This window comes from Myodes glareolus, chromosome 2 (genome assembly GCF_982192425.1).
Source record: "Myodes glareolus chromosome 2, mMyoGla1.1, whole genome shotgun sequence".
In the NCBI taxonomy this organism is placed as follows: domain Eukaryota; kingdom Metazoa; phylum Chordata; class Mammalia; order Rodentia; family Cricetidae; genus Myodes; species Myodes glareolus.
The window spans coordinates 96,451,167-96,474,328 of NC_142027.1; the positions used below are offsets into that span (position 1 = coordinate 96,451,167).

Below are 23,162 nucleotides of genomic sequence, written 5' to 3' on the forward strand. Positions count from 1 at the left end.
CATCCATCGTGATTCAAACAGTATATCTCTAATGCCCAGTAACAACTGATATCTCACATGGAGAACAGGTTCTAAGGCCTGTATACAGGTAACAATGAGAATCACATTTTTGAAACTTAGAGAAGTATTAAGTTGGAAACTGACAAACCCACTCACTCTCTTCCTGCAAAAACACCCACCAAAGTAGGCTTGTGTTTAGAGAACATATGCAAGGAAAATATAATTCACTTGCAAGGACAGACAGGGCCAGTCACTGAAGGGAAGACCAATATTCCCACCCCATTCTCTCAAAGCACACACAAAGGAATTGCTTGTTGGGAAGCAAGCAAGGGGCCATAAAATGGTACTGATCTAAATACATACAATCCATATTTGGCAGGGTGGGGTTGTCCAGACAGAGTTTCTCTGTCCTATGGAACTTGCTTCGTAGTCCAGGCTGGCTTTGAACTCACAGAGATCACCACAACTGGCTGAACACATACTATACATATTCCATGCTACCTTAGGCTGGGAGTTACTATTGACTGTACCCCCATTTGTATCTGATGGAAGTACAGAGAGAATGTATAAGTCCTGAGGAGCCCCGCACCAGAATGCAAAAAGGTGCCTTCTGATTGGTTTAATAAAAGAGCTGACTGACCAGTAGTTAGGCAGGAGGTATAGGCAAGACAGCCAGACAGGATGCTGGGAGGAAGAAGGGCAGAATCTCAGGAGACACAGAGAGAATCAAGATGAACATGCTGTATTGAAAGAAGGTACAGACACACGACAGAAGGTAGATAAGATATATGGGTTAATTTAAAATGTAACAGTTAGCTAGTAACCAGCCTGAGCTATCGGCTGAGGATTTATAATAAGTCTCTGAATGGTTATTTGGGAGCGGTTGCTAAGACACAGAGACACTCCACCTATAATGCACCTCTGTAGGAATTTTATTCATTCCTGGGACATGGTCTGTAAGGAAGAGGTTACTCGTTCTTCTTGGCAGGAATGGACTCTGCACTGCCAGGGTCATTCTCTGAATCGTCTTTAGGTCTGGGCACAGGCTGGAACTTCTCTGAATCGTCTTTAGGTCTGGGCACAGGCTGGAACTTCTCTGAATCGTCTTTAGGTCTGGGCACAGGTTGGAACTTGAGTAGGACAGGCGGAGTAAAGATGGAAGCTTTCACAACAGGCGATGTAGTCTCATTGGTACTGGAGGGCTCACTACAGGCTGCTGCTGTCCTGCATGGGAGATGGCCAATACATGCCCATGAAGTAGGAAACTAGCACAGAGGGCTGCCAGACATACATGCAATAACATCACAGCTACAGGGTGTCTCCCAAGATATTTTTTCTTCTAGAAACCTCACCCATGAAACACCGCACTCTGTTCAGTGTTGTACGTTAAAGCATTGTTTGCGATTGTAGAAAACCCAAAACACATCTAAATGCCTGTGAAGGACACCGAGAGGAACACAATGCAAACCAGGCTGTCCCGCAGCTGTTTAAAGGAGTGAAAATGTCCCAATGGCCATATTGTTTTGTTTGGGAGACTGGGTGGCTTCAAACTATGTAATCTAGACTGGTCTTGAACGTGCAGCAATCCTCCTGCCTCAGCCTCCCAGGGGCTGCCTACTCATCCTTTCAAACCCTTTGATCAGATCCATTGCTCCCTAACACTTCCACTTGGACACCATTTTGTGAAGAGAATACAGGTTTGTAGCAATTTCCTCTAGATTGAAACATTTCCTCCTGGAGAGAAAAATCATAAAACCCAATGAATTCCAAAAACTAACAAAAAAGTTGCAAGGGTATACAAGCAGTGAACTTTGCTAAGGGGAAGAGACTCTCAAGCTGGAGAAGGAAGTCCAGCACCACTTCCACGAGGCCTCATCACATCAGGGGGAGCTTTCCAATGGCGCACCTGACTTGAGTGGCTCTCACTCCTAAAGTAACAACCATAAACGCAAGTTCACCAAGCTAAACGTGGGTAGAATCATGTCTTTGACCTTTCTCAGCACGTTGTCTAAGAGGAACAGGAATTTGCTCACACATCATCCCAGAAAAGTCACACAACTATTTCTGCATAATTTGAATAGCCATACAATATTCCATAACATGAATGCATATTTTATAATATAAAATATATTGCTTATATAAAAATATATATATTTATTTATGTAGTTTATTTATAATAGCTCTCATAGCCTTGGTTGGCCTGGATTCCTAGAACTTTTATTCTTGAGCAAGCTGATGACAAACTTCTAGCAGTATTTCTGCCTGTCCATCAAGACAGGAATTAAGACAAGAATTATCATGCCTAGGTTCATATTTCTCTCTGTGGTTTTTTTTTTGGTGGTGGTGGTAGTAGTGCTTTTTTCTTTTGGTTTAGATTTTGGTTACTGTTTTGGTTTGCTTTTAAGACAAGGTCTCACTGTGTTACCCTGGCTGACTTGAAACTCACCATGTAGAACCCAGGCTGGCTTCAAACTTAGAGATCTGTCTGCCACTGATGCCCCAGAGCTAGGACTAAAGGTGCGTGCCACTGTGCTCAGCCACATTTCCTCTTTTTTGCTTGTTTGTTTGTTTTTTTATGATTTATTTATCTTTTATTTTATGTGCATTGGTGTGAAAGTGTCAGATCCCCTGGAACTGGATTTTCAGACAGTTGTGAGCTGCCATATGGGTGCTGGGAATTGAACCCAGGTCCTCTGGAAGAGCAGTCAGTGTTCTTAACCGCTGAGCCATCTCTCCAGCCCCTTGTTTGTTTATTTTTTGAGACAAGGTTTCTCTGTGGCTTTGTAGCCTGTCCTGGAACTAGCTCTTGTAGATGAGGCTGGCCTCGAACTCACAGAGATCCACCTGCCTCTGCCTCCTGAGTGCTGGGATTAAAAGCATGCACCACCACCGCTCAGCCATATTTCCTCTTTTTACCTGATACTACCATAAAGTTTTACAGACATTGTCTTTCTCGATGAGCCTAAGAGAAAAGTTATAAGTTATAAAGTTTATAAGAACCCTCTCTGGGAGTATATAATCCTACATCTAGAAAGGCTGGGGCAGGAAGGTCACAAATTCAAGATCAGACTGATTAACTTAGTGAGATCCTAAGTCACTTAGGATCCTGAGTCACTTGACTCAGAAGCCAAGTGAGTTCTGTAGTAGGTCACTCATTTAGCATACACAAGCCCTGTACACAAAAGAACCTTTGCTGGTGGGCAGTGGTTTCTCAGGCCTTTAATCCTAGCACTAAGGAGGCAGAGACAGGTGTGCCTCCAAGAGTTCAATGATGTAGGAGGGTCTTCTATCTATCTGCTGCTTTCATTGGTTAATTAATAAAGAAAACTGCTTGGCCTGATAGGTCAGAACATAGGTAGGCCTGATAGGTCAGAACATAGGAAGACAGAACAGAATTGTGGGAGAAAGAAAGCAGAGGCAGGCAGACACCATGATTCTCCAGCCCAAGACGGACGTAGGTTAGAATCTTGCCATTAAGCCACAGTCTCTTGGTATTACACAGATTATTAAAAATGGGTTAATCAAGATGTGAAAGTTAGCCAATAAGAGGCTAGAACTAATGGGCCAGGCAGTGTTTAAATGAATACAGTTTCTGTGTAATTATTTCGGGAAAAGCTAGCCGGGCGGCGGAAAGCGGCCCACTGCTCCTAATTACAACAGTTCAAGGCCAGCCTGGTCAATCAAGTGAGTTCCAGGACAGACTATAAAACTACAGAGAAACCCTGTCTCAAAACAAAACAAAAAAACCAATGCCTTTAACTCCAGCATACCAGAGGTAGATGGATCTCTGTGTGTTTAAGGCCAGCCTGGTCTACAGAGTGAGTTCCAGGACAGTCAGAACTACACAGAGAAACCCTGTCTCAAAAATAATAACAAGGGGCAGGAGAGATAGCTCAGAGGTTAAGAGCACTGACTGCTAGGGGCTGGAGAAATGGCTCAGCGGTTAAGAGCACTGACTGCTCTTCCAGAGGACCCGGGTTCAATTCCCAGCACCCACATGGCAGCACACAACTGTCTGAAAATCTGGTCCAGAGGACCTGACACTTTCACACCAATGCACATAAAATAAAAGATAAATAAATCATAAAATTAAAAAAAAAAGAGCACTGGCTGCTCTTCCAGAGGACCTGAATTCAATTCCCAGCAACCACATGGTAGCTCACAACCATCCATACTTGGGAGGCAGCAGGCAGGTGAATCTCTGAAGTTCAAGGCAAGCCTAGTCTACAAAGTAAGTTCCAGGACAGCCAAAGATACACAAAGAAACCTTGTCTCGAGGGGCTGGAGAGATGGCTCAGCAACCACATGGTGGCTCACAACCATCTGTAATGAGGTCTGGTGTCCTCTTCTGGCCTGCAAGCATACATGTAGACAGAATATTGTATACATAATAAATAAATAAATATTAAAAAAAGAAACCTTGTCTCAAAAAACCAAAAATAAATAAACAAATCAATAAATCATTTTTTAATCAATGGAGGGAAACACCTAATACTTAGACAAACAGGGGCTAGAGGGTTGGAGAGATAGTTCAGAGTTTAAAAGCACTGGCTCCTTTTTTAGAGGATCTAGGTTCAATTCCCAGCACCCACATGGCAGCTCACAACTGTCTGCAACTCCAGTCCCAGGGAATCTGACACCTTCACACCAACGCACATGAAATAAAGTTAAATAAATCATTAAAAAAAAAAAAGGAGCACTGGCTGCTCTTCCAGAGGCCCTGAGTTCAATTCTCAGCACCCACATGGTGGCTCACAACCATCTATGAGATCTGGCTCCCTCTTCTGCCATGCAAGCATACATGCAGGCAAAACACTAAATATGTAATAAATAAATAAATCTTTAAAAAAGAGAGGCTGGAGGTTAGAGAGATGGCTCATCAGTTAAGAGCACTGGCTGCTACTCCAGAGGGCCTAGGTTCAATTCCCAGAACCTACATGGTAGCTCACAACTGTTTGTAACTCCTGTTCCAGGTAATCCAACACCCTCACACATAACATGCAGGCGAAACACCAATGAACATAAAATACAAATAAATTTTAAAAAACAATTAGAAATAGGCAAAGAAACCAAATACGCATTGCCCAAATACGTACGAATCAGCTGTAAGTTCGGGGAAATGATTGACCATCATTGGTCATCATGAAAAGTAAATCAGAACCACAGTGAGATCTGCTCACACCCAGTGGGGCTGCTGGGTAAGGAGATGCTGCTCCTGAGGCAGCTGCCTAGGAGGCTGAGATGGTGAGACTGCTTAAGCCTAGATGGTCAAGATTAGCTGGGCAGCACAGTGTGAGCAGCAGCTCAAAGGCTGTTTTGTACTTTATCGCAGGGATTTCTTGTAATTTGCATGCACTACACTGCACTTGTAGAGGCTGGAGGACAGCCTGGAGGTAGTTCTCTCCTTCCAGCATGGGAATCAAGCTCAGGTCCTCAGGCTTGGTGGCAAGCACTGGCCTAGTAGACCCTAAGCCTGATCCCTAGTGCAAAAGTTAGGAAAAGATGGACGTGGTGCCGTGGTGCGTACCCCTTTGACACCAGTACTCAGTGAGGAAGAGGTGGGTCTCTGAATTCAAGGCCAACATGATTTACATACTGAGTTCCAGGCTACCAGAGAAAAAATGACCGTCTCAAGCAAACAAAACAATGAATAAAGCCACGCTAAGCGTGGTAATGCAGACTGACCGTCCTAGCACTTGCCGGCAGGGTCAGAAGGAATGATAATTCGAGTCCAGTCTGGTCTACCTAGCAAATTTCAGTCCAGCCAGGGCTACACAGCAAGGCCTTGTCTCAAAAGAAAGGAAATGAAGAAAGAAAAAAAAGAAAGAAAAGAAAGAGAGAGGAGAAAAACCTGGGCAATGGGGCATGCCTTTAATTCCAGCACTTGGGAGGCAGAAGCAGGCCAGATCCTGAGTTCAAGGCCAGCCTGGTCTACAGAGTGAGTTCTAAGACAGCCAGGGCTACACAGAGAAACCCTGTCTTGGTAAAACAAAACAAGACAACAAGAGCTAGATAATCAGTATAGCAGAGTCAGCAAGCGGGTAAAGCACTTTTCTTTTAAACCTAATGACCTGTTTAATTCCCTGAGCTCACCTATGACAAGGAGACAGCCAATTCCTTGCAAGCTGTCCTCTGACTTTCACATGCATGCCACAGTGACACTATAGTGCACATACACACACAATAAATACATGTGAATGTTTGAATGGTAATAAGTGTTCCTAGCTTATGGTAAAAATGAACCCTCAGTGTATCACTAGTGAGACTGTATGAGGCTACTTGTAGAGTTTGGCAGTTTCTCAAAACAGTAGGATCCTGGATGGAGGTCAGTGGTAGAGTACTTGCCGAGCATGTATGAGGTCCTGGGCTCCATCACCAACACTGTAAAAAATGTATAGACATGTGTGTACATACATATGTATATAATATACATAATATGTTATATATACATCAAATTTACCATATGATCTAGATGTCTACTCAAGAAAAGTAAAAACTGTGACCTCACTAAAACTCCTCCCAAATCTTTCATCATGTCATTATTCCTAGTAGTCCAAAGACTAACTCAGATCCTTATAGCTGATACACAATAATGTAAGAGCAGGAGCTGGGGAGTCTTTCAGTTGGTAAAATGCTGGCTCTGCAAGCATGGGGACTGAAGTTCTTATGCCCAGCACCCATCCAAGGGTTGGGCATAGCAGTGTCCATGTGACACTTCCCAGGTTCACAACCAGTCAAGCAAGCCCCAGGTTCAGTGAGAGACCTTATCTCAAAAATAAATGAAAGGTCTAGAGATATGGCTCAGTGCCCTCACAGAGGGCCAGGGTTCAGTTTCCAGCACCTGCATGGTGGCTTACAACCATCTATAACTAATTCCTGGGCTCCAACATCCTCTTCTGACGTCCTGGGACACCAGGCACACACATGGTGCACAGACGCGCAAGCAGGCAAACACTTATATTCACAAAATAAAAACCGTTTAAAAGGAAAATGTGAATCGTGATCAAGAAATCCGAGTGCCACCTCTACCCTCTGCACATGTGCACACACAACATGCACACAAAAATAATAATACTAAGGACTATTACTGAACCAGCAAACAGGAGTGAAGCACCACGGGCAGGACGCATGAACTTTTGAAAACATGGCCATAAGTCAGACAGACACAAAAGGCCACATTTGAGGCCAGAGTAAGTGATTCATAAGGAATCAGGGAAGTAGGGCAGTGCTGGGAGCGGCAACTAAGGAATGCTCCAAGTTTTACTTACTTTCTCGTTGTTTTTTGTGTTTTTAGACAGGTTCTATCTATGTAGTCCTGGCTGTCCTGTAGACTAGACTGCCTCCAAACTCACAGAGATCCATCTGTGTCTGCTTCCTGATGCTGGGATTAAAGGTGTGTGGCACCATACATGGCTACTAAGTCTCCCTCTGTAGCTCAGGCTAGCTTTAGCTTAGGCTAGTTTTGACTCACAGCAATCTACCTGCCTCGGCCTCCCAAGTGTGCTGGAATTACAGGTGTGAACTGGTGAGCTCTTTTTTTCTGTGTAGCCTTGGAGCTTGTCCTGAAACTTGCTCTATAGATCAGGCTGACCTTGAATGCCTGCCTCTGCCTCCTGGGTGCGGGGATTAAAGGCATGAACCACCACTGCCCAGTTGTCTACTGTCTTTTCAATCGCTGTCCTTTTTTTTATTATTTTTTTAATTTATTATTATTATTATTTTTTAACAGGGTCTCTTCACTGAACCTGGAACTCTCTGGTTCAACTAGACATGGCCAGCCGACTCCCTGGATCTTCCTACCTCCACCCCAGCACTGAGATTACAAATGTGTGCTACTATGTGCTTTTATGTCTGTCTTCCAAGTCCCCGAATTTATTTTAGAATGCTGGGGATTCATGCATGCCTGGCACACACTCTACCACTGAATACACACACCACCAGAACACTTTTTTTTTTAAACTTTTTTTTAAGATATTTATTTATTTACGTACACAGTATTCAGCCTCTATGAATGCCTACAGGCCAGAAGAGGGCATCAGATCTCATTACAGATGGTTGTGAGCCACCATGTGGTTGCTGGGAATTGAACTCAGGACCTCTGGAAGAGCAGTCTTAACTCTTAACCTCTGAGCCATCTCTCCAGCCCCACCAGAACACTTTTGAACCATTTTCATCATACAATTGAGAGGTATCACATTCAGAAAACCTGCAACCCTTTCTAGAATGTCACTCAAAGCAGAAACTCTGTACCTACCCATAAGTAACTTCTTACCTCCCTCTCCAAGCCCCCCCCCAACCACTACTTCTGAATTAACCCAGTCAAGATATGTCTAGTCATATAGTATTTTCTTTTTTTCTTTTTTCTTTTTCTCTCCTTTGGGTTTTTGAGACGGGTTTTTCTGTATATCTCTGACTGTCCTTGAACTTGCTTTGTAGACCAAGCTGGCCTTGCATTAACAGAAATCTGCCTGCCTCTGCTTCCCAAGTGCTGGGATTAAAACTGTGTGCCACCACTGCCAGCTTAGTATTTTTCCTCGCATATTTGATCCTTCACTTCATGGACTTCCACAGTTTGTCCATGAATTGTAGGATGGTTGGTAATCCTCTATGGAATTAGTACAGAACGTTTTGTTGACTCATCTCGGACTCAGGGAGCTCATTTCCAGGGGTGTATGTTGTGAATGATGGCGTGAGGACACAGCCACGCAAGTCCCTGATTCAGTCCCTGTCCTCAGGCCTTCTGAGGATACCCGCACACACAAGTGGAATTAACGAGCTATGCAAATGCTTAACAACTGAGGAACTGCCAAGCCGATTCTCACAAGTGGATCTACTATTTTACATTGCCACCCATGTTAGGCTTTTTGTACTGTGACAAAAACCTGAGAGAAGTTATTCAAAGAAGGGAAAAATTTGCCTTTAATCTTAGCACTTGGGAGGCAGAGGCAGGCAGATCTCTGTGAATTCCAGGCGAGCCAGGGCTACCTAATGAGACCCTATCTCAAAATAAAAGGGGGAAGCTTATTTTGACTTATAATTTTAGAGGCTTTAGTCCATAATATGTTAATTCCATGACTTTTAGACTCAGAGCAAAGCAGAAACATCACAGCACAAGGAAATTGGAGAAAAACCTGTTCACTTCATCCAGGAAGCTGCCGAGAGCTAGGCACAGGGACATGTCCCTGAGACCCTCTACCTCCATGTAGACTTACTTATCTTCCACAGTTTCTCTACTTTCTAACAGTCACTCCGGTTTGGGCTCCAGCATTGGATTAAGTCACTGATTAGAGCCCTCAAGTACCAGTCCCCTATAGAAACCCTGTCACAGACAAACCCAGATGCATGTTTTCCTAGTCTAAGTATCTCAGTTCGAGGAAGTCGACAGACCAACCATCTGAGCAAAGCCCAGTGGAGCACACCTCTAACTCCACTATTAAGGAGGTTGAGACAGAAGATGATAAATTCAAGTAAGATCAGTTTAGACAGTATGTAAGCTACAATTGACTATCACAACCAGTTTTGACCTTAACATATCATTTTTGCTTAATTGCAGCTCCTGAGCTGATGGAATGTGTAGTTTCGTTGTAGTTTTAAAGCAATTTTCTAATGACAGAGGATGATGACCAATTTTTTTTTCTGGCCATTTATAAACACTGTACCAATGATCTGCAAATATGTTCTCCCTTCGTGAAGAAATGATTTATAGAATTGCCATGATGTGCTTATGTCCCTCCCCCCACTTCCTTTTCCTCTCCCCTTTCTCTCTTTCTCCCCTTGCTTCACTTTCTGTGGACTGGTAACACATGTGCTAGCACCATCCTTACTATCGTCTAAGATAATAAAAATGTTCTAAAAATCACACAATTATGAACATATAAAAGTCCACTGAATACCCAAGTACGGCAGCACATACTTTTAATCCCAAGCACTTGGGAGGCAGAGGCAGGCAGACCTCTATGAGTTCTGGGACAGCCTGGTCTCTATCGCAAGTATCAGGCCAGTCAGAGCTACACAGTGAAGCTGCCATCTCCAAAAACAAATAAATCCATAAAATTGAATTCCCTCCCCAGAACAAGCCTTGATTTTTATCACTTTTAAAAGTCTCACATTTATTTCATTTTCTGACCCTGTGATTGTGACTTTACCATGCTCACAATTTTCTGCCCCTCTGTAAGGAAAGCATGCTTAGTTCTGCTGCTGACACAGCCCACACGGAAGGAACACTGAGCCCGCTGACAGGTTAGACAGTCTCACACGGACGTTAGGTCTCAGAGCACAAACCCCTCCAAGTCCACCTGGCTACACACCATGATAGATTCTGCTTTCCCAACCTTCATGTCATGGGGGGGGGGACGCAGCTGGAGACAGCCCAGTTTTGTTAGAGGCTCTGCAGGAGGGAAGTCGATGGCGTATTTTAACACCGACCATTCGCAGAGTCTCTAAAGAATTTTAGTGTGTGCAAGTGTGCCAGGCATGCGTGTGGCGATCAGAGGACAGCTTGCAGAATCAGGCTCTCCTTCCACTATGATCTCCTTTCTCAGGGATCAAATTCAAGGTCACCCAGGCTGGGCAGTTAAGTGCCTTTACCCGCTGAGGCAATTGTGGTGGTACGGATGAGCCCAGAGGCTCATGTGTTCAAATACTGGATCCCCAGATGTTGGAACTGTTTGTCACAGGGGTGGGTTCCACCATCCCCAGAGCAATGAAGATCTGAGCTCTCAACTGCTGCTCCCACGCCATATCTGCCAATCTGCTGCCATCCTGCCTGTCGTAATGGTGATGGACCCCTGTCCCTCTGGAGCCATGAGTCCCAAATAAACCTTTGCTTTGAGAAGTTGCCTTGGTCACGGTGTTTATCACAACGGCAGAAAATTAACAAAGCCAGGTGGTGGTGGTGCACACCTTTAATCCCAGCACTTGGGAGGCAGAGGCAGGCGGATCTCTGAGAGTTCGAGGCCAACATAGTCTACAAGAGCTAGTTCTGTCTCAAAAAAAAAAAAAAAGTTATTTAAAAGAGAAGATTGGGGGCTGGAGAGATGGCTCAGAGGTTAAGGATGTTGACTGTTCTTCTAGGGGTCCTGAGTTCAATTCCCAGCAACCACATGGTGGCTCACAACCATCTACAATGAGATCTGGTGCCCTCTTCTGGCCTGCAGGCATACATGGAGGCAGCACACTGTATTGTATACATAATAAATAAAATCTTTAAAAAAAAAAAAAAAGAGAAGGTTACAATTAGGAGAGCGTGTGCTTGTTCCTTTTTTCCCCAGGTTACCTTCTTTACCCCTCAGACAGAACAAGCATAACCCTCAGATAGACAGGACTTTCTCCTAAGCTGTCGCGGCTGTTTTTGCATATCCTGGGTGCTGACTGGAGGCCTCCACCCAGTCGGAAATACAATCCCCAGGTAAAAGGAAAATTGCCTCCTTGCAAGTTGACCTTTGACTTCCACATACATGTACCCCCCAACACACAAAATAAATATGCAAAAATATAGGAAAAATAATATGAACTCATTTATTACTTCTGGGGATGTAAAAAAAGTGGTCCCCTTTACTCTGATAGATGGTTGGCCAATCTTACAAAACTAAAAACATGGACTCAGTAGAACGCCAACAAGCCCCAAGGTTGTGGGGAGGACAGTCAAGACTGCTGGGACTCGCTGCCTTTCCACTTAGCCAAAACAGGAGCCTCAGATTCAGGGAGAGACCGTGCCTCAAAGGAACAGGCAGAGAGTGATAGAGACGCACACCCTCCATCCTTTTCTGGCCTCTGTGTGCATGCACAAGTGTGTGTATACATACACATGTATGTACATTCACACAGATGATAGACATAGCACCTTCAAAAGGGCAAAATTGTAATGCTGGGTGGTGGTGGTGCACACCTTTAATCCTAGCACTCAGGAGGCAGAGGCAAGTGAGTTTCTGAGTTAAAGGCCAATCTGGTCTACAGAGCAAATTCCAGAACATCCAGGGCTACACAGTAAAACCCTGTCTCAAAAGAAAAAAAAGAAAAAGAAAAAAAAAGAAAGAAAGAAAGAAAGAAAGAAAGAAAGAAAGCCAAGACTATGAAGACAGTGAAAGGCTGGGTGATTTAGACTAGACAGACGGCTCTGTGCCTGCCCCAGCGGTATGAGACCTGACTTCATAGCTTCGGCACCCACATAAAAGCCCAGGCACAGCACTGCACTCCTGCTGTTCTAGAGCTGGGCAACAGTGACAGGCAGATGCCTGGAGCTCACTGACTAGCCAGTCTCATCAGACTATTAAGTTCCAGATTCTGTGACAAACCCCATATCAATAATAAAAATAAAAGGTAGAGAGTGACAGAGGAAGAGCCTTCATATTCACTTCTGGCCTCCATACACATGTGCACAGATCAAAAGCAATACATACATACAATGCATACACACACACACACACACACACACACACACACACACACCCCAGTGGCTGTCAGGAGTATAGGCAGAACACAAAGAATTCTTCCCCCTTGAGACAAGGTCTCACGCAGCAGAGGCTGACCTTACACTGACCATAAAGGCAGAAATGACCTTGAATTTTTGATCCTTCTGCCTCCACCTCCTGTGATTACAAGCTACAGCTCTAGCTCTACAAGTGGCTTTTAACAATCCACATTTGGTGAACCCTGCTTTGCAATATGATTCCAAGACAACCCCTTAGCTGCTTCCTTTCAACTAGGCCTGGGTTTGGCCAATCACTGATGTTGTCTACCATTGCAAACACTGATTACATGTGAGGTTCTAGGAGTGGAAGGAATATCAGGAACTTCTGCTCTTGAGCACACTATCACAGTGCCTGTGAGAGGCAGGACCCCGGCACTGGAACAGAATCAGGGGGTCCGGGTCACAGGGTCTGTGAGAGGCAGTGTTCTTGACACTGGAACAGAGCCCAGGGGTCCAGGTGGAAAGGTGCAATGCAAACACTCACCACGGGAAGCCAGGGCAATGCAGCTTGTGTGCACTGTTTCCTGCCAAATAGGAGAAATGGAAGCCTCCAGGGTTGAGGACCAAGGGGGTCAGGTCGACCATGTGGCTGCAAGATAGGAAAGAAATGGGGTGTTGGCATTGGGCCCACCACAGCATCAGCCTGCTTCTCTGTAACACAGGTCCAAGGGGCCCATCAGTCCACACTCTCGGAAATAAGCACAATCACCACCCAAAATTGTGAGAATTGAGAGGTTGAGACAAAATAACCATCCAGTCTGGCACTCATGATGCCCCCCTCCCAAAGGCTTTTCCACCTCTTAGAAGTTGATGAAAGGCTATTCCAGTTTAATTTCACTTCAGACCTGGAAATATCCAGTTTCTCCATCTACAAGAAACAAAGAAAAATCTCAGGACAGAGTGGAAACTGCACTTTCCCACACAGAAAAGCAGTCCTTGCACAGGAAACAAGAAGATGGTGGTGGGGAACTGAGGAAGCCCTACCCCCAAGGCAAGGGTTACCGGGAAGAAGAGGGCTGCTGGAGAAGGGGCACCTGAACTGAGAGACATGGGATAAACAGCAGCCCAAAGATGCAGACGGGGGCAGAGGAGGGATAACACCCTGAGAGGCAGGGATACAGATAAGATGTGAGGCAAGCCTGTGGTTTTCCTCCTATTCTTGGGGACATCCCAAGTCCTGGGTTGCTGGCTCATAGAGGACAGGAGGTGGAACTTTGTGCCATTTACCTCTGTAGTGGCCCTCAGCTAGGGAAGCCCCCACTTATCTGTTTGACCTGCTGCTAGTGCATACCCAAAGCCTGTCTGAGAGAGGCCCCCTTCTGCAGAGATCTGAGAACCACTGCTGTGGGCAAGCCCGGAGAAGCCACCCTCCTAGCACTGGACTAGAGCATGTTCCCACTGACCGGCTTGCCAGACAGTGGAGGAAAGGGGCCAAAGACCCTGGGCATAGTGTAGACAGAAGGTGACGCAGCCACTACAGAGGCCATGGTGGTCACGGGTAGCGGTGGCGGTGGCAATGGCGGCGGCAATGGAGCTGGTGGCAGGCATGGGGAGGTTGGCTGGTCTCGGAAGATGACAGGATCTGCTCTCTTTGGTTTCAGCTTCCTCCTCCTCCTCCTCTTCTTGGCACCTGCATCAAATGGTGTAGTGAGAACTGACCCCCTGGGCAATAGGACCCAAACACAGTGACACAAGGGTCATATATCTATCTCTCTAGCAAAGGAAAAGCCTTTCCGGGCCTTTCAGAAAATCCTGGGACAAAACTCAGAGGCAGCACTGACCGGTACCAGCAGACATTAGCTCACCAGCCACCCAACATCTTAGAGAAAGGATCCAAATTCAATCTCTCTCTTTCTCTCTCCATCTGCCTCCACCACCCCCCACCCCCCGACAGGCTCTAGCATACCCGAGGCTGGCCTATAACAGCAGCTGACAGTCACCCTAAACTTGTGATATTCCTACCTCCGACCTCCAGGTTGCTGGGATTATATAAACACAGTTTTCGTGGTTCTTGGGATTAAACTCACAACTGCGTGTGCTAGGCAAAAGTATTCTAATAGAGCCATATATTTGTCCTACTTACGTCTCTTACAGACAGAGTCAGATACCCTATCTGACTACGTTTAGGCACATAACTGTATCTAGGCAGAATCCATGCCAAGATGTCTAACTTTAAAGGTACAATTTTGTTTTTTGTTTTTTTTCGGGGGGGATAATAGAGAAATAATAGGCTGGGTGGTGGTGGCACATGCTTTTAATCCCAGCACTCGGGGTTGTTTAGAGACAGGATTTTTCTGTAGTTTTGGATCCTGTCTTAGAACTATGCTAGTTTCAAACTCACAGAGATCTGCTTGCCTCTATCTCCTGAATGCTGGGATTAAAGGCGTGCACTACCACCACCTGACTACGGGTACAAAGGAAATGTTAGAATGAACCAGGCCCTGTAGGGTAACCTGCTGCCTCCCCAGGCAAGGCTTGTGGGTTTGCCAACAGCAGCAAAGATGGCCAGGCCACAGACAGTGAGCCCTCAGCCTACACCCAGGCCTCAGAGGCATGTGGGGATGGAAAAGGAAACCCATAGTGAGGTCTTGGCAGGGTGGAATAACTGGAAGGAGCCTGAGCCAAGTCCTACTCAGGGCTATGGATAGCACTGAATGAGCCTCCAGAATGCATCTGAGTGTTAAAGCGCACCTCAGACAGCACATCAGAAGAGTTCATTAGCTGGATATGGTGGTGTAGGCCTGTAATCCCAGAAATCAGGAAATAGAGGCTAGGGGATCCGGAGTTCAAAGTTAATCTCAGCTACATATCAAGTTTAAGGTCAGTCAGGGATATGTGAGGCCCTGCCAACAAGCTGGCTCAGCAAGGAAAGGTGCTTGCCACCAAGCCTGATAACCTGAGTTGTGGTAGAGAGAATTAAATCCTTGCAAGTTGTCCTCATCCACCCACATACACACTATGGAAAGTGCGTGTGCGTGCACACACACACACTAAATAAATGTAACAGAAAGGCTGGAGAGATGGCCCAGTGGTTAAGAGCACTCATTGCCCTTGCAGAAGACCTGCGTTCAGATCCCAACACTCAAGTCAGGTGGCTCACAACAACCAGAAACTCCAGCTGTAGGGAATCCAATGCCCTCTTGTGGCTTCTACAGATAGCTGTACAAGTACATGGGATATGTGCATATGCACATGCGTGCGAGCGCACGTGCACACACACACACGTAATGCATTTAAAAATGCTTAAATTTTTAAAATAAATGTTAATAGAGAAATAATAGGCTGGGTGGTGGTGGCACATGCCTTTAATCCCAGCACTCGAGAGGCAGAGGCAGGTGGATCACTGTGAGTTCGAGACCAGCCTGGTCTACAATAGCTAGTTCCAGGACAGGCTCCAAAGCTACAGAGAAACCCTGTCTCGAAAGAATACAAAAGAAAGAAAAAGAAAGAAATAACAAAGGGGACTAAGGAACTGACTCAGCTGGTAAAGTACCTACATCAGAAGCATAAGATATGAGTTAAAAGCCTGATGGTGCATACTTTTAATTCCAGCACTCAGGAGGCAGAGGCAGGCAGATCTCTGAGTTCAAGGCCAACCTGGTCTACAGAGTGAGCTCCAGGACAGCCAAGGCTACAAATGAAACCCTGTCTCAAAAAAGATGAAAAAAAATAAGAAAGAAAGAAAGAAAGAAAGAAAGAAAGAAAGAAAGAAAGAAAGAAAGAAAGAAAGATCTGAGTTCAGATTCCCACTGCCTACAGAAAACACAGGGCAGGGTAGGGTAGGGCAGCACAGAGCTGTAATCCCAGCACTCTGGGGGTAGATACAGACAGATGCCTGAAGCTCGCTGGCCAGTCAGCCTACCCAAATCAATGAGCTTCAGGTTCAGTGAGAGACCTTGTGTCCAAATACAAAGATGGAGGAGGAGAGCAGAAAGCCAGATGTGCTGGTGTCCATCTTTAGTTCCAGGCAGGGCTGGTCTACACAATGAGTTAGTTCCAGAGCTAGCCAGAGCTACAGAGAGAGAGACCCTGTCTAAAAAATAATAAAGAAAGAAAGAAAAGAAAAGAAAGAGAAAGAGAAAGGGGCCAGCAAGATGGTTCACTGGGTAAGAGTACTTGCTATGTAAGTCTGACAACCTGAATTTGATCTCCAGATGCTACAGTGGAAGAGCTGACACCTGCAAGTTAACCTCTGACCTCTACATGTGTGCCTTACACACATACTCATGTGTGTACATAGACACATACAACAATAATACTTTGTTTTAGAGCCAGGTGTGGTGGTTTTTCTTCCTTTCTGTCCCCGGTCCTCCTTCCTGCTCTTCACTAAACATGATCCGAGAGGGGTAAGTGAAACCTGGAGAGGAGAGGTGGGCACTTCAGATGTCACCAACCTGAGCCTCATATATACTGCCATGTTGATGGGAATTGAAATGGGAACGGCTGCCCTGGGCTCAGATTACCAAGGGCTCACACCTTCAGTAGTTGATCCTCACCCCGGGAATACACGTGTACACGGTGGATGCGCCACTTCAGCTGCTCCAGGCGCTGATGCATCTCCAGGGCACCCATGCTGTTGCAATGGTTCAGTTCCCCCTGGACAGCACAGACAAACTTCGCCTGCAATAGCGATTGCGGAAAGGCGAGAAGCCAGAAGCGAGTCGCTTGCCTGCTTTATCCCAGGCTTGGCATCCTTGGCTTCAAAACAGACCCTTTCGGCTGCCCCAAGCATCCACATATCCTGTTAGCTGACCTCCCCATCCATTCCTAAGCCAAAACCCCACCCTCAAAGATCCTCCCTAAGAAACAGCAGGTGGAGGTGGGGGCCTTCCGCACCCAGAGGCCGGAGAGGAACCCACGCTGTTCCATCTCAGTCTGCTTGCCCTTGCGAACGACCCTCTCCGCCAGCGCTGGGTTGCGGTCCAAGCAGCGGAAGAGGCGGCGCAGCGCGCGCTCTGTGTAGGTCGCTGCTTGCCTCTCGAAGTCGTCCTCGGAGATGAGTTGGCAGAAGGTCACACTCTGGGGGATTTCGTTGTCATACTCGTCCAGGACTTCCATCGAGAGGGACTACTGGTGGTGGGCTGCTGCTGCCTGGGGGCGGAGCAGCAGTCAGGGCAGAGCTCCTGGGGCAAAGGGACCCTCCCAAGGGCTAGGACCGAGGTACCGAAAGGTGACAAGAGCCCACTGGGGCAGTGACTGCAGGATGTACCCACCCTCCCAACAGCCGCAGTGCAGACTCCAGTTCCCCAGACTACCCGCCCCCTTCCCAATCTACCCTAGAATCAGGGGGCGGGGCCAGCGCCAGTACACGTGACAATGCCCACCTTTCCAGGCATGCGCACTGGTGTGCTCTCCCTCCCCAAGCCTCCTGATCACCCAGGAAGTACCTTGGGGATTTTGCTCTTCTGAGCCGCGGTGCTCTCCCAGTTTTTTGTTCCCTCCCGACCCCGCCATACCAGTCTGCTCTGGCAATTGAATCTGGCTTCCAGTTCACCGAGACAATATCCAAAAGGACTTCCTTCTGCCCTCAAACGCTTTAACATTGGCTTTTGCACCCTCTCAGTTTCCTGTACTACTCTGCAGCGTTTACACACGTTCCTCTCCGGATCACGTCCTGATCTCTTCTTCATGACCACTTCTCTTTTTGTTGTTTGTGTTTTTGTGTAGTTCTGGTTATACGGGGAAACTATTGTAGACCAGGCTGATCTCAACTTCTGCTTGTCTCTGCCTCCCGAATGATGGGATTAAAGGTGTATGACAGCATGCCCAGATTCAAGACCATTTTGCTTTATCTTGATGCCCTCCTGTTCTGTCCTCCTAGCCCCTGTGCTACATTTCTGAACGTTTTATTCACCTGCCTCTTGACAGCCAACCTAAAACCTCCGAGGTCCAGCCCTCCCTTAAGCGCCAGGCCCACACCCAAGATATGTACAAGTAAGGACTCAGGGGCATCTCAGAAAGGATGCTTTCATGCTTGCATGAAAAGTTGCTGGTGTGCATCCACCATGGCCACTAGGGAAGATGGATGCCAGCTACTTCTTCATGATCAAAGCCCTCCCTCCATCAGGCCTGAGACCCATATATGTAACAGCAGTTCCCCTACGGGCACCAGGACGTGGACAGCTAGAGTAGGATTGTCAAGCCAGGGTGAAGGCTATTCCCCAAAAGCCAGTCTTGAAGTCTGGGCCTCCTTTCAAGGAGATGGGCCTGACCAACTAACACTGGATTTTTTTTTTTTTTTTGAGGGAAGGGCATTAAAACAGCCTCACCATGTAACTCTGGCTGTCCTGAAATTTGAGATGTAAATAGTCTTGTCTTCAAATTCACAAAGATCCATCTACCCATGTCTTCCCAGTGCTGGGTTCAAAGGCATGGGCCTCCACACCCAGCTTCTCACTGGGTCTTGTTGGTAAAAGTAAGTACCAAGCAAATTCCGGGAAAGGCTTCCTTAAAAGTTCAGCTCTAGCCCTGCCTGGAAAGCAGGCATGCTGGACACCTCACTGTCCCTCCTATTCAGGACATACCCTCCTGTAAAAGAGCAAGCAGCATGGTGAGCAGGCATCCTCTGCAGGCTCCCTATGCCAAGTCTATTCATCCATCCTAGGCATCCTGATAAGCCCCGAGACCCAACATAATGGCCCTGGTGTGCGCCTTCTCATGTCTCCTCCCAAACACCACTCAGAATAGTCTCTCTTCACCTTGTTATCTTCAGGCACTCAGGAAGGCTGAGTGCTGTTCTTCCCGGTGCAGCCAAAGCTGAGAAAGGCACAGAAACCATTTCCATACAAAGAGGTGAACATCTGTTTCTCCTCAAGCTCCTGGAGCCCAGAATTTTTATTTATTGGTTCTTGAGACAGCATTACATAAATAGACCAGGCTAGCCTCAAAACTGAAGCAATCTTCTTGCCTCAGCCTCCAGACATGAGCCACCACACCTAGCATGGACTCCCTAATCTTAACCTGGGGAGTCAAGAGCTTGAAACCAGAGCCTTTCCAAATCTGGGATCTCATCTTTGTACTGGTTTCAGCCTTGGAGTATGATCCCCAGAATCAGCCTTATTCTCTCAGCTAGGGAGTCTCATCCAACCTTGCCCCAGGAATCCAAGCCCTCCCTTTGGGTCCCTCAGGCTTCTCAGCGAGGGAGTGAGAGTAGCGTGGGTGTTGGGCAGGGCCTGACAGACGCCCTTTCGTCATTGCACTGCTCCCCAGTGGCCCACAGTAGTGCAACAGGGAAAGAGTGTCCAGCCAGCCTGTTGTCCTCTCCGGTGGGGGTGGGGTGGGATCTTAGACCTAGAAGGCAGGCCTACCTGGGCGGAGCCTCTGCCTGGGTCAAAGGTGCCCTCTGACCCCAGAGACACAGGCCTGGCTAGAATCTCAAGTTTCCATGGAGAACAGAGTAAAATGAGCAGGGGGAAAGAAAGGCCTGCAGGCCTGAGAGGCCCGGTCAGGGAAGGGGGGGAGGGTTGTAGTGAAGAAGTGTTCTACAAGGCTGGTCCCAGATGCTTTGACAATATCATTGCACTGCTTCTCAGAGCACAGTAGTGCAACCTAGTCAGAGCACCTGCAGCCAGCAGACAATCCATCACCCTCATTGTGTACAAGGCTAGAAGTTCAAGCACCATAGGTGGGTGGGACCTCTGTCCAAGACTTGGAGCACAGAAGGGATTCCAGCCGGGACCAGTCCTCTGGGTCTTAGGAACTTCAGAGCACCCAAACTTTCCCCAACATGGTTCTTTTCTGGTGAAAGACACTCCCAAGAGAGAACTTAAGGGCAAGCATCCGAGGGGGCTCACATACAAAGGAGGAGAATCAGCGCTCAGCCCCAGGGGGAGCACAGTGGGGTTACCTCGTACCGTTTCAGCCTGGAGCTCCTTCTAGAATAAGAGGGGTGGCTCACTCCTAGCAGGTGAGGCCCTTGGAGTTACAGACCTGGTCGTTGATCCGTTCCCCCAGTATGAGTCCTGCATTCCACCCTAACAGATTCTTCCGCCAGGAGGAGGAGAACGAGGGCTTCAAGCCATCTGGAGTTCCCTGCCGGGAGGGCCCCTACCCTCACCGCATCCCCCACCTCAGACCAACTACTCACATGGACAGACACCCCTTGTTCCCATGGTGGCGACAAAGCGAAGGTTAGTGGAAGGAGATCCTGGTTGTCGACAACCCTGTCCTACTCGGACAACCCCGCACCTCGTGGCACCCTCTCGCCGGTGGGCTCCATCTTTAACCTTCTGACAGTCCCAAGGGCCGAGCCCCAGGGCTCAAGCAAGGCACAGCGCCAGCCTCATTGGCTTGCGCCAACACCAAGCTTCGCCTCCTGCACACCTATTGGCTGCTGCTGGAACGATTTCAAAATAGCCTCCGGGTTCCGATTGGCTAGGCGCCCAAGTTTTTGCTCCGCCGTTTTGACAATGAGTTCTACAAACACTTTCTCATTCATAACTTATGGAAAGGAGCTCTGCCCGCCTTTTCCCAGCTTGCTTCTCTGTAAGAATTGTTGTGATACTCGTGAGGGCGCGTCCACGTTCGCCACACAGCTCACCAGATAAAGTAGGGTGCTAAGATCCCAGGAAAGGGCCTGCGCCACTGGCCACGCCAGCGATTGAATGGGCCCTTAAGTTCCTTTAGGATGGGACAGTCACCTGAAGACTGTGGCCTTCCCTCTTTCTTTCCAACTTTTCAGAGGGCCCCATGAGGGAACCCCCAGCTGGGCTGAAGAGGCCCTGGTATATGTAAAGGAAGGAAATGATCTGATGTGGTTGGGATTGGAAACCCCTTTGCTGCTAAGTGGCAAAGTTTACACATCACCTAGCACACAGAACCGGGAGAGCTCTACTCGGGTGTGTGTTGAGGATGGGAGAAACGTGCTTTTACAACTGGCATCTGTGCCTTCTCATGTTTTACTCCAGTTCAATGGCTGGGAGAAATTTTTTTTAACTCTATTTAATTTTATGTACGAGTACTCCGCATGTACACCTGCGTGTCAGAAGAGGGCATCAGATCCCGTTGTAGATGGTCATGAGCCACCATGTGGGTGCTGGGAATTGAACTCAGGACCTCTGGAAGAGCAGCCGGTGCTCTTAAAGGCTGAGCCATCTCTCCAGCCCCCTGAGAAGATGTTTTTAGAAACAAGAGTTGGCTTTCAATCTTGAGGAACGTATGTTGCCCAGTTTATTTTAAATTTATGTGTGTGGGTATTCTGCCTGCATGTCTGTGTGCTACTTATTTATGTGTGCCTGGTGTTCAGGGAGGCCAGAAGGTATTCAATCCTCTGAAACTTGGAATTATAGATGGTTGTAAGCCACCATGTGGATGTTGGAAATGGAGTCCAGGTCCTGTGGAAGAGCAGCCAATGCTCCTAACTGCTGAGCCATAATCTCTTCAGTCCCAACAGTGTCTTATCTTCTTTGGGGGAAAAATGCTGTTGGTTTTGGAGACAAGGCCTATCCTGTGTCATTGGGGCTGGCTGAGAACTCACTGAATTCTCAAGGCTAGCCTTAGGTTTATGGTAATCCTCCTGGGTCTCTGTAGTCATAGGCCACCATACTTTGCCTCTCCATACTGATGCAAAGCAAAACACCCAGAAATCCCAGCATTTGGAGAGTGGAGAGAAGAGAATCAGAAGTTCAAGACCAAGACCAGCCTGACCAGCCTGAGCTACTATCTAAGGGTAGGCCACTCTGGAGAGATGGCCCAGTGGTTAAGACGGCTGACTGCTCTCCCAAAGGACCCAGGTTCAATTCCCAGCACCCACAAGCTGTCTCACAACCATCTGTAGCTCCAGTTTTAGGGGTTTGATGCCCTTTTCTGGTTTCTGCAGACAAAACACCCACACATATAATAAAAATGAAAATAGCCAGGCGGTGGTGGCGCATGCCTTTAATCCCAGCACTTAGGAGGCAGAGTTCAAGGCCAGCCTGGTCCACAAGAGCTAGTTTCAGGGCAAGCTCCAAAGCTACAGAGGAACCCTGCCTCGAGAAAAGTAAATAAATAAATCGATAGATTTTAAAATTAAGTGTTTTGCTGCTGCTGCTACTGTCGCTTTTAGGTTTGGTCATGTTCTGCATTCTGCATGGAAGCAGCTCTTCTGCTGCAGAAGCCAGAAGCATATTGGTTACCCAAGATCCCTACCTGCTGTGCACGTGAGCTCCTCCCCAACCAGCATTCCAATGCCTCCCTCCGTGCCTAGGTGGACAGGAAGAGTACCCCCTTACAGGTACAGGGTGGAGCAATGCTGGCATGTTCCACCGCAATCGTGGCTCTCAGAAAAACAGCCCACCTGTGATACTATGTGGGGTTTTCTGGCGGGTGGAGCCCTTAGCCAGTACACAAAGTAACAAGTGCTACTTGAGCAATTGCTCGCCCCCAGTCGGCCGCCCCCAGTCAATGAGAGACTACTTTGGCAGGTGCATATCCTGGCTCCTTCCTCTCAGGTGATATGATAGTGAGACTCCCCAATGAAACTGAGTACTAGGGTGGACCAGGGCCCCACAATGCACCTTTCTCTCCCGCTTGCTCAGTCTCACAGCTCTGCCCACCATTTACTGGAATCCTCTCCTAATCATCTCCTTCCGTCCAAATCCTCTTGATCTCAAGAGATGGAGAGGAATGGAGACGTCTCGATGGAGTTCCAGAGTTTTGGGTCTGGAGAGATGGCTTAGCTGTTAAAAGTGAGTACTGCTCTTGCAGAGCTGTT

General features: G+C 47.2%; 1 protein-coding gene across 5 annotated transcripts; it reads right to left on the reverse strand.

The window, feature by feature from the left end:
- Positions 1-911: 911 nt before the first annotated feature.
- On the reverse strand, positions 912-20,738 carry LOC125411926 (uncharacterized). Of its 5 annotated transcripts, XM_087903256.1 has the most exons (8): positions 20,556-20,737; positions 18,811-18,997; positions 17,306-17,560; positions 16,966-17,089; positions 13,873-14,099; positions 13,267-13,337; positions 12,954-13,058; positions 912-1,224 (listed from the first exon to the last, which is right to left on the reverse strand). In XM_087903256.1, the coding sequence occupies exons 3-8, from the start codon at positions 17,525-17,527 to the stop codon at positions 969-971; spliced, it is 1,005 nt and encodes a 334-aa protein (XP_087759382.1). In that variant the 5' UTR covers positions 17,528-17,560; positions 18,811-18,997; positions 20,556-20,737; the 3' UTR covers positions 912-968. The 5 variants fall into 5 exon arrangements, with proteins under 5 accessions (XP_087759382.1, XP_087759383.1, XP_048308356.3 ...); XM_087903257.1 differs by lacking the exon at positions 18,811-18,997 and having other exon boundaries at positions 16,966-17,065; positions 20,556-20,738; XM_048452399.3 differs by lacking the exon at positions 18,811-18,997.
- Positions 20,739-23,162: the final 2,424 nt, after the last annotated feature.

Bases quoted from the DNA above. Each gene is read 5' to 3' on its own strand.
- LOC125411926 (XM_048452399.3), bottom strand. From the start codon at position 17,527: ATGGAAGTCCTGGACGAGTATGACAACGAAATCCCCCAGAGTGTGACC. The intron at 17,090-17,305 runs GTGCGGAAGGCC...TCGCTATTGCAG, and splicing joins GGTTCCTCTCCGGCCTCTGG to GCGAAGTTTGTCTGTGCTGT. The intron at 13,338-13,872 runs GTCAGTGGGAAC...TGTTTCTTGTAG, and splicing joins CTCCACTGTCTGGCAAGCCG to ATGGAGAAACTGGATATTTC.